The sequence below is a fragment of the Capricornis sumatraensis genome, chromosome 1, assembly GCF_032405125.1.
Source record: "Capricornis sumatraensis isolate serow.1 chromosome 1, serow.2, whole genome shotgun sequence".
NCBI classification, from domain to species: domain Eukaryota; kingdom Metazoa; phylum Chordata; class Mammalia; order Artiodactyla; family Bovidae; genus Capricornis; species Capricornis sumatraensis.
Window position 1 is genome coordinate 2,771,927 of NC_091069.1, and position 13,575 is coordinate 2,785,501.

The 13,575-nt window shown below is 48.7% G+C and overlaps 1 protein-coding gene across 1 annotated transcript in view; it reads left to right on the forward strand.

The window, feature by feature from the left end:
* The window catches only part of ABO (ABO, alpha 1-3-N-acetylgalactosaminyltransferase and alpha 1-3-galactosyltransferase), a 55,070-nt gene that overhangs the window by 24,669 nt on the left and 16,826 nt on the right, over positions 1 to 13,575 (forward strand). The window contains exon 2 of the mRNA XM_068970686.1: positions 12,615 to 12,687. Within this exon, the coding sequence (XP_068826787.1) occupies positions 12,615 to 12,687 (73 nt within the window). The remainder of the gene's footprint in view (positions 1 to 12,614; positions 12,688 to 13,575) is intronic.

A 13,575-nucleotide genomic window follows, 5' to 3' on the forward strand; every position in this document is an offset into this window, starting at 1 on the left:
TAGCCTGGGCCCTGGCCAGCCTGTTTGCACGCCAGGTTTTCTCTTCCTCCTCGGTTTGATCTGGATTATTAAATAGCCCAGAGGTCTCCTCTAGGAGCTGGGGCATCGGGGTCTGTGGGCCGAATTGTAACTTTTGCAGTTTCCGCCTGCTATCAGGGGCAGGATGGCTGATAAAATGTTGTCCCAGCAGGGACTGACCCTCAGGAGTGGATGGATCCAGGTCAGCAGATTTTTTTGAAAACCACAAGCCGTCCCTGAAATAGGGCTGGGTTTTCTTTTCCTTCTTGGGTTGCTCCTTCAGCCTTTTCACAGTTAAATGGCTTTTTGATGTACTTTCTCATCCCTTCTAATACACACGGTAGCAGGTGCTCCCTGGCTTCTGTTCCCTCCTGGGAATTACAGTACCCTCGGGATTCCTGATTTGAGACTGCGTCTCCACCCATATCAAAACGTTCAGGTTGGTGCCTGGTCAGTGTGCCCCTGGGCTGCCACCCAGACGCTGTTTTTCCTCAAGTGTACAGCAAGTAGATAAGACTGTTTGGACACCCTTCCAAGTTAAAGGCCAGAGTTAGGGCCTGAAACCTTTCAACAAACTTCCTAGGTCTTCAGAAAACTGGCTCAGTCGCTGTTTGCCTTGGGTTAAGTTGGTTAAAGAGAAGGGTACACGTCCTCTGCTTGGACTGTCCTTTTGCCATTTGCCACGTCCCTAAGTTAGTTCAGTTCAGTCGCTCAGTTGTGTCTGACTCTTTGCGACCCCATGGCGTGCGGCACGCCAGGCCTCCCTGTCCTTCACCAACTTCCTGAAGAGGGCATTCCCGACTCTGGCTTATAGGAAGTCGCATTATGAATCACCCCGAGGGACTAGTCTCTCCCTCCTGGGGTAACGGAGAGTGTAAAGGAACATAGGTGGAGTGAGGGATTGGTCAGAGGGATCTGGGGAAGCCGGTGCCTCTGGGGAAGCAGGTGGCTCCGGAGAAGCAGGGGAAAGATTGGGGAGGGTTAGAAGGAGGTCACCTAACGTGTCGGGAGTGCTTTACGACTCCCCCGGCTTTTCACTACAGGAGACGCGTCAGGTGGGGTTTTGGTAAAGGACCATGAAGTCTTGGACATACAGAACCTCAGTTCATCTTCCCATCTTGCAACAGTAAAGATCCAATTGCAAGATAGTATTGTAATTTAGAGACCTATTTTCCGGTCATTTTTCTCATAGCCCCAACTTATCTAAATGCCAGGTAATTCTTGTAGACTTCAAGTTTTTTTCCCTTTTCTGCCCATCTATTTTTAAAATGTCCAATTTTTTAAGGATACATTCCAGAGATGTTTCTTCTGTCTTAGAAGAGGATCCTTCCATGTTGATTAACCTGCAACTAAGAACGCTTCTGGCACCCCACTCCAGTACTCTTACCTGGAAAATCCCATGGACGGAGGAGCCTGGCTGGCTACAGTCCAGGGGTCGCTAAGAGTCGGGCACGACTGAGCGACTTCACTTTCACTTAAGAACGCTTCTAGAAATGAAATCCATCCTGGAGACATTTACCAGAAGGCTATTATCAGAAGAGGGTCAGGGTGTCCTCTGAATTTCCTTCTTACCTAATGAGATTTGGGGCATTGCCCACTCTCCCTTGGATTCCCTGGTGGCTCAGACAGTAGCGTCTGCCCTCAATGCGGGAGGCCCGGGTTCGATCCCTCGGTGGGGAAGGTCCCCTGGAGAAGGAAACGGCAACCCACTCCAGTATTCTTGCCTGGAGAAGCCCGTGGACAGAGGAGCCTGGCTGGCTACAGTCCAGGGGTCGCAGAGAATCGGACACAACAGAGAGACTAACACTCTTACTCTCTTTCCCTCCTTGTTTAGGCATTTAGTCTGAACAGGGATTCCACTGGTCTCATGCAAGCCAGGCAGGTGGTTGCCCTGGCCTGGATCTGAGCCCTGACAGTGCCGTGAGTTCTACATGACTTTGGGCAAAGCTATTCCTTCTATGCAAAGTTCCTCCCGGGCTGGAGCTCCTGTAATGAATTCTTGTGGGACAATGACGCCCACACCCTCCTCTGCAAAGCCCTCTATTTCCTCCCCTCCCCTGAGCACTAAGAAAGGAGGAGCCTTGTTTCCAAGGAGGAAGTTCAGGGTGGCCTAGGGGACACCTGAGGCCCTGTGAATTGTTGTTCACTCACCGAGTCACGTCTGACTTTTTGATCCCATGGCCGGCAGCCTGCCCGGCCTCCCTGTCCCTCACCACCTGCTGGAGCTTGCTCAAACTTACGTCCGTCGAGTCAGTGATGCCATCTAACCATGTCATCCCCTGTCGTCCCCTCCTCCTCCTGCCCTCAATCTTGCCTAGCATCAAGGTCTTTTCCCATGAGTCGGCTCCAAAGTATTGGAAGCATCAGTCCTTCCAATGAATATTCAGGATTGCTTTCCTTTAGGATTGACTGGTTTGATCTTGCTTTGAATATTTGAAATTAAAAATCTCTGGCTTTAAATCACTTCCTTGGTTAGTGGTTGATTAAGTGTTCTCTGTTCATTTCACTTGACCTGTCAGCAGCAGCCTGGGGACACCTTTGGGTGTGGTTTGGCGGTGTCAGGGCACACAGATTTCAAGAATCTGTCAGGGAAGTGCAGCCTTTGAGACCCCTTCCCTACTCCATCCCCACACCCTCCCCCTCCCTGGACGTGCGACTCAGGACAAACACCGTGGCGCCTTGCCTGGCGTTGTGCCCAAGTGCCTTATCCAGTCCAGCCCCGAGGCCTGGCGGCCCAGCTCCCAGTCTCCCTGGCTCCTCCAACGCCAGGAGTTTTCCATGGCCTCTGCATCATCCGGTCTCTCCCTCCTCTCTCTGGTCCAGCTCACCTCGCTGCTTCCACCCTTCTGGGGCTCACTTCCCGGTCCTGAGCTGCTGGCCCTACACCTTTGTGGGAGCACAGGAGAGCTTCTTGCATTTTGCCCAAAACGGTCTTTTGAGGCTCACCTGTGCAGCCCGCTCTGTTTCAGAGGTGGGTGAGGCATCAGGGGCTCAGGAAGTCAGCTGGGATGTGCCAGGAACCCAGACCAGCTTCCAGCTCTGAGCCACGGGGCAGCTGGGCTGTACAAGGTGTGGGCCGAGAAGATTCCATCCAGATCTCTGTGCCAAACACCGTCGAGAGAAGGGACGCAAAGAGTCAGAACACGTGTCCCGGTGCCCCCAGCCATCCTGCTCAGGGCCAGGGGAGATGCCAACGGGGGAACCTCGAGGTCGGGATGTGGCTTTGCTGAACGGGACCCACCTTCAGCCCACTCTCCCGTCAGCTCACCTGGCCCACTGAGCCCCATCAGTGGCAGGAAATGAGCCTCCAAGCCCACCCCATTTGTCGGCCCACTTTTTTTTTTTTAAGAATTATTGTGGTAAAATATACATAACAAGAAACTTACCATCTAAACCACGTTTAAGTGTACATTCCAGCGACATTAAGTACACTCTGCAGCCATCGCCACCATCGTCTCCAGAATGTTTCGTCTTCCCAAGTGGAAACTCTGTGCTCCATCCCAGCCCAGCCCCTGACCCCCACCACCTATTTTCTGCCTCTAAGGGTGTGACTCCTCTAGGGACCTCAGAGAAGTGCAAAACTGCAGGATTTGCCCTTGGTGACTGGCTTACTCCACTTGGCGTGATGTCCCTGAAGTCCATCCATGTTGTTTCTCGTGAAAGGGAAAGTGTTAGTCGCTCAGCCGTGTCCGATTCTTTGTCATCCCATGGACTGTAGCCCATCAGGCTCCTCTGTCCATGGGATTTTCCAAGCAAGAATACTGGAGTGGGTTGCCATTTCCTTCTCCAGGGCATCTTCCCAACCCAGGGATCGAACCTGGGTCCCCTGCATTGCGGGCAGATTCTTTACCGTCTAAGCCACCAGGGAAGACCCTGTTGCATCTCACGACAAGCCTTTATAAGGCTGGCTCGTGTTCCACAGTATTGATGCCCCACGATTTCTTTATCCATCATCCATCAGTGGATGTTGGGGTGCGTCTTCTTTTCAGCTCTTGTGAATAATTCTGCTGTGAACACCGGTGTCCAAATATCTGTTTGAGTCTCTGCTTTTACCTCTTTTGGGGTATATGCCCCTGAGCAGAATTGCTGGATGGTAAAGAATTATATGTTTGATCTTTTGAAGAACTGCCATACCTTTTCCCACATGACCAGGAATACATCTTGAAGTTGGAGCTGACACGGTCGATGGTGAACTGAATTCAGGAAAATGAAGTGTTAAAGACGCCTCGGGGTTTTTTGTTTTGTTTTGTTTTACGGCCACCAACCAGGGCTCGTGCTTGGGACCAGCAGTGAAAGCCCCGAGTCTTAACCACTGGATTGTTGGGGAATTCCCAGGCTCAGATTTTTTTAATGCTTATTTATTTGGGGCTGCGTTGACTCTTCGTTGTGACACACAGGGTCTTCCTCCTGGCATGTGGGACCTTCTGTTGGGGTGCACAGGCTTCTCTCTAGTTGTGACTCGTAGGTTTAATTGCCCTGCAGCATGTGGGGTCTTGCGCTTCCCTGGAGCTCAGTGGTAAAGAATCTTCCTGCCAATGCAGGAGATGGGGGTCCAGTCCCTCAATCAGGAAGACCCCTTGGAGAAGGAAATGGCAATCCACTCCAGGAGTCTTGCCTGGGAAATCCCATGGACAGAGGAGCCTGGCGGGCTATAGTCCATGCGGTTGCAAAAGAGACAGCTATTACTTAGTGACTAAACAGCAATGATGACCTCTGGGACCTTAGTTCTCCAGCCATGGATTGAACCCCCGTCCCCTGCGTTGGAAGGTGGATTCTTAACCCCTAGACCACCAGGGGAGTCTCAGCCTCGGACCTTTAGGTGCGTGGTGATGCCCATTCCTCAGACAGGAAGAGGGTCCCTTGGAGGTGTGCTGATGGGGGCCTGCACCTCCTGTTTGGCCATGAAAAGGTCGATGTGCCCTCAGTGGGGATGGCCATTCCAATTTCCTGGTCCGCAGGGCCATAGAGCGGTGAAGGCTGCAGGCATGACTAGAGGGTCGGCAGCACAGACATGGTCTTTAATGCTCTAGCACAGCTAGGAGCCCCTGGGCGGGGAGTGCGGGAGCAGGAGGGAGCTCAGGACCATGCCTGGAGCCTCCAGTTCTCATGAACGAGACGAGGAAGAGCGAGGGGAAGCAGCCCGAAGAGTCCAGCTGCGGCTGATGCGCTCACTCAGACAAGGACGGAGGCATTGGATTAGGGAGCTGAGCCTCTTGGAGGCTTTGCGTAGGGAAGCTTCAGTGAGGCACAGGGTGAAAGGCTGGCTAGTGAGGGTTAAGACGGTTCTGGAGAAGGATTGGAGGGCTCAGGTATAGAGGATTTTCTTTTCCAAGATTTTCTCTGATGGGATGCTCAGATGAAAAGGGAGGGGCGCCAGAGGCAGACAAGTCGGAAGAAGATTGTGAGTGATGTGCAGACGTCACATTCTGCCGCACCCCTGCTCTGCTCACGGCCATTGTTCCTGCTCACCTGGTCCTGCACACACCTTATTACCAGGGCACAGCCAACACCCCATTGCTCACCCGGAGGGTGAGAACGGGAGTCTCAAACAATCTTTATCTGCCCACCCTTTCTATCATGAGGCTGAATGCCATTCAACATGCATTGTCATCTCACACACTTTGCCCTTAAGAAAAATTCAACAATTGCTCATATTTATTAAGTCATAGGAGGTCTGGAAGAAGCACAATTGGAATCAAGATTGCCGGGAGAAATATCAATAACCTCAGATATGCAGATGACACCACCCTTATGGCAGAAAGTGAAGAGGAACTAAAAAGCCTCTTGATGAAAGTGAAAGTAGAGAGTGAAAAAGTTGGCTTCAAACTCAACATTCAGAAAACGAAGATCATGGCATCCGGTCCCATCACTTCATGGGAAATAGATGGGGAAACAGTGGAAACAATGTCAGACTTTATTTTTTGGGCTCCAAAATCACTGCAGATGGTGACTGCAGCCATGAAATTAAAAGATGCTTACTCCTTGGAAGGAAAGTTATGACCAACCTAGATAGTATATTCAAAAGCAGAGACATTACTTTGCCGACTAAGGTCCGTCTAGTCAAGGCTATGGTTTTTCCAGTGGTCATGTATGGATGTGAGAGGTGGACTGTGAAGAAGGCTGAGCACTGAAGAATTGATGCGTTTGAACTGTGGTGTCGGAGAAGACTCCTGAGAGTCCCTTGGACTGCAAGGAGATCCAACCAGTCCATTCTGAAGGAGATCAGCCCTGGGATTTCTTTGGAAGGAATGATGCTAAAGCTGAAGCTCCAGTACTTTGGCCACCTCATGAGAAGAGTTGACTCATTGGAAAAGACTCTAATGCTGGGAGGGATTGGGGGCAGGAGGAGAAGGGGACGATAGAGCATGAGATGGCTGGATAGCATCACTGACTCGATGGACGTGAGTCTGTGTGAACTCCGGGAGTTGGTGATGGACAAGGAGGCCTGGCGTGCTGCGATTCATGGGGTCGCAAAGAGTCGGACACGACTGAGCGACTGAACTGAACTGCGGAGGTATTATTAAGGGAGTCAGGGTTTCCTGTGACACGAGCTGTGAATGTTTTTCCCGTTTCGGTTTCTTTTGCCTCTGTCCATGGCTCTCTGTAACCATGCATAAGCTTCGTTGGGTCATATTTATTTGCCTCCATTTAGGGATATTAAGAAAATCTTTTGTCAAACTTAGGCTTTTCTCCTCTCCAGGATTTAAAAAGCGACATGTTATTCTGGTTTATTTACATGTTTATTTGATGTGTTTATTGTACATTTGGAGAAGGAGATGGAAACCCACTCCAGTATTCTTGCCTGGAGAATCTCATGGACAGAGAAGCTTGGCAGGCTGCAGTCCATGGGGTCACAGAGTCAGACACGGCTGAGCAACTAACACATGGTACATTACCCGGTTCAGAAATAAAAATGATTCTTCGGGAGATAAGCTGCATGTCACGTCCACCTGGTCACCTCCGGGATTGCTCCCCTGCTCTGTGTGCACAACTTTCTCACTTACTTCTTGGGCTGCCTTTTTAGTTCAGTCAGTTCAGTTCAGTCGCTCAGTCGTGTCCGACTCTTTGCGACCCCGTGAACTACAGCACACCAGGCCTCCCTGTCCATCACCAACTCCCAGAGTTCATCCAAACCCATGTCCGTTGAGTCGGTGATACCATCTAGCCATCTCAGCCGCTGTCATCCCCTTCTGCTCCTGCCCTCAATCTTTCCCAGCGTCAGGGTCTTTTCCAGTGAGTCAGCTCTTCCCATCAGGTGGCCAGAGTACTGGAGTTTCAGCTTCAACATCAGTCCTTCCAATGAACACCCAGGACTGATCTCCTTTAGGGTGGACTGGTTGGACCTCCTTGCTGCTGCCTTTCAGGTTTTTAAAGTGTAAATGTAAGTTAATATGATTACATGTTCTTTCCACCCTCTTTTCTTGCACAGTGGGTAGAATATTACTTGTACTGTTCTGTACTTTGCTTGAAGCATGACTTATAAATTCCAACAGCATTTGTTTTTGTTTTTTTTTTAACGGTTGTATAGTATGCTTTGTTGGACACACCAAAGCCAATTTAATCAGCACGCCCCCCGCCAGCCCCGCCACAGAGGAACCCTTGGGTCGCTACCGGCCTTCTGCTCTCACGTACAAAGCCTACCAGTCACTCTACCCGTGTGTGGCTTCCTCTGCCCTGTAGCTGCTCCGAAGTGAATCTGCAGGGTCACTTGCTGCATCTGCCTCTGGGTAGATACTGTCTGATCTTCCTGCGTTTTGAGCTCTACCCTCATCTACCCTCTACAGCGGTGTTTCTCGACCACCCTCCACCTCCACACACACAGCGGTGGCACTGTAACGGGAGATATTTTAGAAGATCTTACTGAGTCAGCTTAAGCTTTGGAAGGCCGCACATCATTGATGTCCAAAGTTTTTTTGCACTCCAAGGGTCAGTTTTCACCCTCTTGGAGGTGATATGCCTACTCGCCCTTCTCCCGGCTCCTACCCTGCCTTGAGATTTCATGCCACACCAAGGCGTGAGCAGGTGTGGGCCACACAGTCCACTCAGTCCCTCCTGCAGAGCATCCAAACATCGCTGGCCTTTTCACCATCTGATGGTGAGAAACGGGATCTCGCTGTGACTTCATTGCTTTAATTTTTAAAACAGCCTCAGGAATAACTGACATATAATTGAGGGTTCGATCCCTGGGTTGGGGAGATCCCCTGGAGAAGGAAATGGCAACCCGCTCCAGTTTTCTTGCCTGGAGAATTCTGCGGACAGAAGAGCCTGGCAGGCTACAGTCCATGGGGTCCCAAAGAGTCGGACATGACTTAGCGACTGAAAACCAGCAACAACAAGCTTCACGTATTCACAGTGTGCTGTTGGGAAATGTTAGCATTTGTGAACCTGCATGAAGCTATCGCCACAGTTGGGGTAACAAACAAACCTGTCACCATCAAAGTTTCCTCTTGCTCTTCTGTGACCCGTTCCACCTTCCCCACCCCTGCCACACAAGGCAGAACCCCCTTTCTGTCCCTATAGACTACTGTGCATTTTCCAGAATTTCATATGCAGGCAGCTGTTCCGTAATGACTCCTTCTCATCCGGCCTCTCATTATTCTGCAAATCCTCCATGCAAATCTGTGTATCCAACTCGTTCTTTCTGCCACGGTGCAGGCACGCATCAATTTGCGTATCCTTCCATCTGTTGATGGATATTTGAATTCTTCGCTATGGCAAATAAAGCTGCTGTACCATTCCTGCACCAGTCTTTGTGCAGACACGCTTTCATTTCTCCCGAAAAGGCTGGGTCATCTGGCAGGAAATGCCAAACTGTTTTTCAGAGTGGTTGTGTGATACTACAACCCCCGCCACAAGCATATGAGAATTTCTTTTAAAAAATTTTTTTAATTAATTTATTTTTAATTGAAGGATAATTCCTTTACAATATTGTGTTGGTTTCTGGCACACATCAACATGAGTCAACCATAGGTATACGCTTGTCCCCTCCAGCTTGAGTCTCTCTCCCATCTCCCACCTGTCTAGGTTATCGCAGAGATGGTGGCTTCACATCCTCACTATCATTTGGTATTACTGACCTTTTAAATTCTAATAGATATATAACAGTATATTACTGTGGTGTTATTTTATACTTGAAAATGATTTCTTTTTAATTTTAATTAATTTATTTTTTGGCCTCGCCACATGGTTGGTGGGATCTTAGTTCCCCGATTAGGGATTGAACCAGCACCCTTGCCAGTAAAAGTGCAGGGTCCCAACCACTGGGCCATGAGGAAATTTGTTTTACTGAGATTTTAATGTACATTTCTCTAATGACTAATGATGAACATTTTTGATAAACTTTTTTTTGCCATCTCTATATCTTCTTTAATGAAGCCAAGTTGGTTCAGAACATACATATATGTATTGGGTTGGCCAAAAGTTTTTCTGTAAGATTTTATTGCAAAACCTGAATGAACTTTTTGGCTAACCCTATGCATAGAATTGATGCCTTCAAACTGTGGTGCTGGAGAAGACTCCTGAGAGTCTCTTGGCCTGCAAGGAGATCAAAACGGTCAATCTTAAGGGAAATCAACCCTGAATACTAGTTGGAAGGACTGATGCTGAAGTTGAAACTCCAGTATTTTGGTCATCTGATGTGAAAAGCTGACTCATTGGAAAAGTTCCCGATGCTGGGAAAGATTGGGGGCAGAAAGAAGAGGGCATCAGAGGATGAGAAGGCTGGATGGCAACACCGATGCAAAGGGCATGAAATTGGGCAAACTCTGGGAGATGGTGAGGGACAGGGAGGCCTGGCATGCTTCCGTCCATGGGGTCACAAAGAGCTGGACATGAGTTCAGTCGCTCAGTCGTGTCTGACTCTTTGCGGCCCCATGAATTGCAGCACGCCAGGCCTCCCGGTCCATCACAACAATATAAATAATATGTGTGTGTTTTCATACAATTGGGTTTTAGATGCAGCTCCTTTATCAGATATGTGACTTGGAAATAATTTTTTCCTGGCTGATTTGTTTTTCTATTCTCCTAACTGTGTCGTTGACAGAGCAGAAGTTACTCATGTTGATTAAATCCAATTTATGAATTTCTCTTCTGGATATGGCTTTTGGTGTTGTATCTAAGAACTCTTTACCTAATCCAAGGCCATAAAAGTTGTATTTTTTTCCTAAATGTTTTATGGTTTCAGCTCTTATATCTTTGTCTATGATGCATTGCAGTTAATGTTTGTACGTGGAGCGAAGTTCATTATTCCTGTGTGCAGACTGCCAATCTGTACACAAGAAAATGAAGTCTGTCGCTGCTTCCACTTGTTCCCCTCCTATTTGCCATGAGGCGGTGGGACCAGATGCCAAGACTTCAGTTTTCTGAATGTTGGGTTTCAAGCTAGCTTTCCCCTCTCCTCTACCCGCCTCCTCAAGAGGCTCTTTAGTTTCGCTTTGCTTTCTGCCGTTAGAGGGGTGTCATCTACATATCTGAGGTTGTTGATAATAACAATTGATTTTTGTATATTGACCTTGTATCCTGCCGGTTTGCTAAACTCACCTGCTCACTTGTTAGTTCTAATAGTTCTTTTTAAAACTAGATTCCATTGGATTTTCTACAGAGATGGACATGTAGTATGGGAATACAGACCCATCTGCTTTTTCCCATCTGGATGCATCTCTTTTCTTTTTCTTTTCTTAAAAGCAGCTTTATAGAGGTAAAGTAGGCATGCAACAAGCCACACATTAATTTAGAAGTATAGAATTTAATAACTTTGATGTGTACACCTGCAGAACCCATCATGGCAATTACGAAAATTAACATAACTCTCACCCCCAAAGAGTCCTGTGCTCATTTGCAGTTCTCTCTGCCGTGCTCTGCCCACCACCATCCCCAGGCAACCACTGTTCCGTTTTCTGGCACTACAGACCAATCTGCATTTCCTAGAATCATATATGAATGGAATCTTCCAGGAAGTACTTGTTTCTATCTGGATTTTACCACGCAGCATAATTTGTTTTAAACTATGACTGTAAGCTGAATTGATCTAATTCTCTCAGACACAGAAGATGGAACAGAAGGCTCTCAAGTACAACAAAATCTTCCTATCCACTTGAAAATCTTGTCCATCCATTAAATCAAGCCCAAATTGGGCATATCAAGTTCCCTTAAACATTTAAAATATGGGACACATAGAGTTTATACAAAATTATATAGTACAGTTACCAAATTCATTGTAAACTTGTATAAGCTCAAGTTTTTGTTTTGTTTTAATTTTTATTTTTTTATTGAAGTATAGTTGATTTACAATATTGTGCTCATTTCAGGTGTACAGGAAAGTGATTCGGTATTATATATATATATATATATATATATATATATATATATATTCTTTTTCAAATTCCTTTTTCTTATAGGTCATTATATAATATTGAGTAAATCTCTCTGTGCTATACAACCAGTCCTTGCTGGTTATCTATTTTATACATGATCGTGTGTATATGTTAATCCCAAACTCCTAATTTATCCCTCTCCCCCTTTTTACCTTCTGATAACCATCAGCTTGTTTTCTGTCTGCGGATCTATTTCTATTCTTTTGGACCTTTTAAAAGTGATGCCATATGTGTGTCTTTTTCCCTCTGGCTCACTTCACTTAGCGTGATAATCTCCAGTCCGTCCACGTTGCTGCAAGTGGCGTGATTTCGCTCCTTCCTTATGGTTGAGTGGCGTTCCACTGTATATACTCATACGTACGCACCACATCTTCTTTTCCCATCCATCTGTCGACGGTCATTTAGTCGCTTCCGTGTCTTGGCTGTGTATGTGCGAACAGCATTCCCACCTGAACAGCATGTGCGTCTTCATGCCTAGCCGAGGGAAGCAGAGGTGTCTGTCCTTGACCAGATGCAGCTCTTTGGCCAGTGCTTCTGGGCTGCACTCAATGCACATAGATTTCTTAGTTCAACGCTTGGGAGCCCCTCAGGACGCTGCAACTTGAGACTTGGGGCTCTGAGACCTGGTGTGGTGGCTGTGGGTGGGGGCTTACTCAGGACGCTGTTGTTCAGTTGCACAGTTGTGTCCAACTCCTCACAACCCCGTGGAGTGCAGCACGCCAGCCCGGGGCTTGCTAAACCCACAGCCTCCAGCCAAGATTTTCTCAGCACATATGACACAACTTCCTTCAAACGCGCACGTTCCCTGGAGTGTGGCATCCCTGCAGGGTCTCCCAGGCCTGCCTGTTTCTGTTGCAGGTAACCCTGGTGTGAGCTCCTGCAGCAATAGGGATCCCGGTATTTAGGAGGCTGGGAATCCCCTTGGCAGGCTGGATTTGCGACCTTAGTCTCTCACAGTCCTGCGTCTCGTCGCTCCCCCCCCCTGCTGGTCACTCATGGCCATTGCACCTGCTTCTCAAGAGTGTACGAGTGGTCCTGGCCCCCAGGGGCCTGCCAATGAGCAGGGGCGCCCAGGGCGAGGCTCAGTGGGATTATGGCTCCAGGAGAGGTTACAACCCACCTTCCCTGTGAGCATAAAGGAGGGAGAGGCCGTCCCTGGCCAGTGCCTGGTTTTGGCCTCGACAGGGTGACAGGCACCAGGTGACCCAGGCTTCCTCTTCACAGATTTCTGGGGAAAGAGCACCAAGTCCTGGCTGTGTCTGATCCTGCTCTTTGCTGTACTTCTGGGCTTCTACAGGTAAGGAGGATGGGAACAGCCCGGGGCCCTGTGGAGGTGGGGACTCATGACCTCAGCGACCGGAGCAGCTGTGAAGGGCGTCGTGATTCCCATCGTGCCGATCTCGTCGGGGCAAGGCTGAGACGCCGGCGCCCCGCCAGCCCCTTGCTCTGCTCCCAGGCGGTTGACAGCCGTTGCTGTAACTGCAGGCGAGGGGCTCACCTGGGAGGTGGGTGTAAACGTGACTGTGGGTGGGGAGGGCTCCGGAAGGCAGTGCTCGTAGCTCTTTAGAAACACCAGTTACATCAACATATGGGGCTCCCAGAGCTTCCCAGGTGACACTCGTGATACAGAACCTGCCTCCCAGTGCAGGAGACATAAGGGACGCAGTTTCGATCCCTGGGTTAGGAGGATGCCCTGGAGGAGGACACGGCACCCACTCCAGTGTTCTTGCCTGGAGAATCGCCATGGACAGAGGAGCCTGGCGGGCTACCGTCCACATGTTCACAAAGAGTCGGACACGACTGAAGTGACTCAGCACACAGGCACGCATGGGGCTCACGTCGCACTTGACACAGATTTATGGAGACTAGATGACAGCTTTTCACTGCATTGGAATACGCTATTTTATGTTTTAAACCTGGCAGCTGTAAAACCGTATTCCCTTCAAAGAAGCTGGGCAATACTTTTTCCGTACTCTGGTTCTTACTCCACAAGAGGCTGAAATTACCCCCAGACTCGTTTGGAGGTGCCAAATGTTTATCTACTATCTCAGACTGCAGATTGCATAGGTATTTAGGTGTTAGTTGTTAGTTGTTAGAGCTATATACACTTTGTCACTGATGACTTTTGCAAAGAAATGTGTTAGAAAGAGCCTCCATTTATGGGGTGTTCATTCTGTGTGATGCC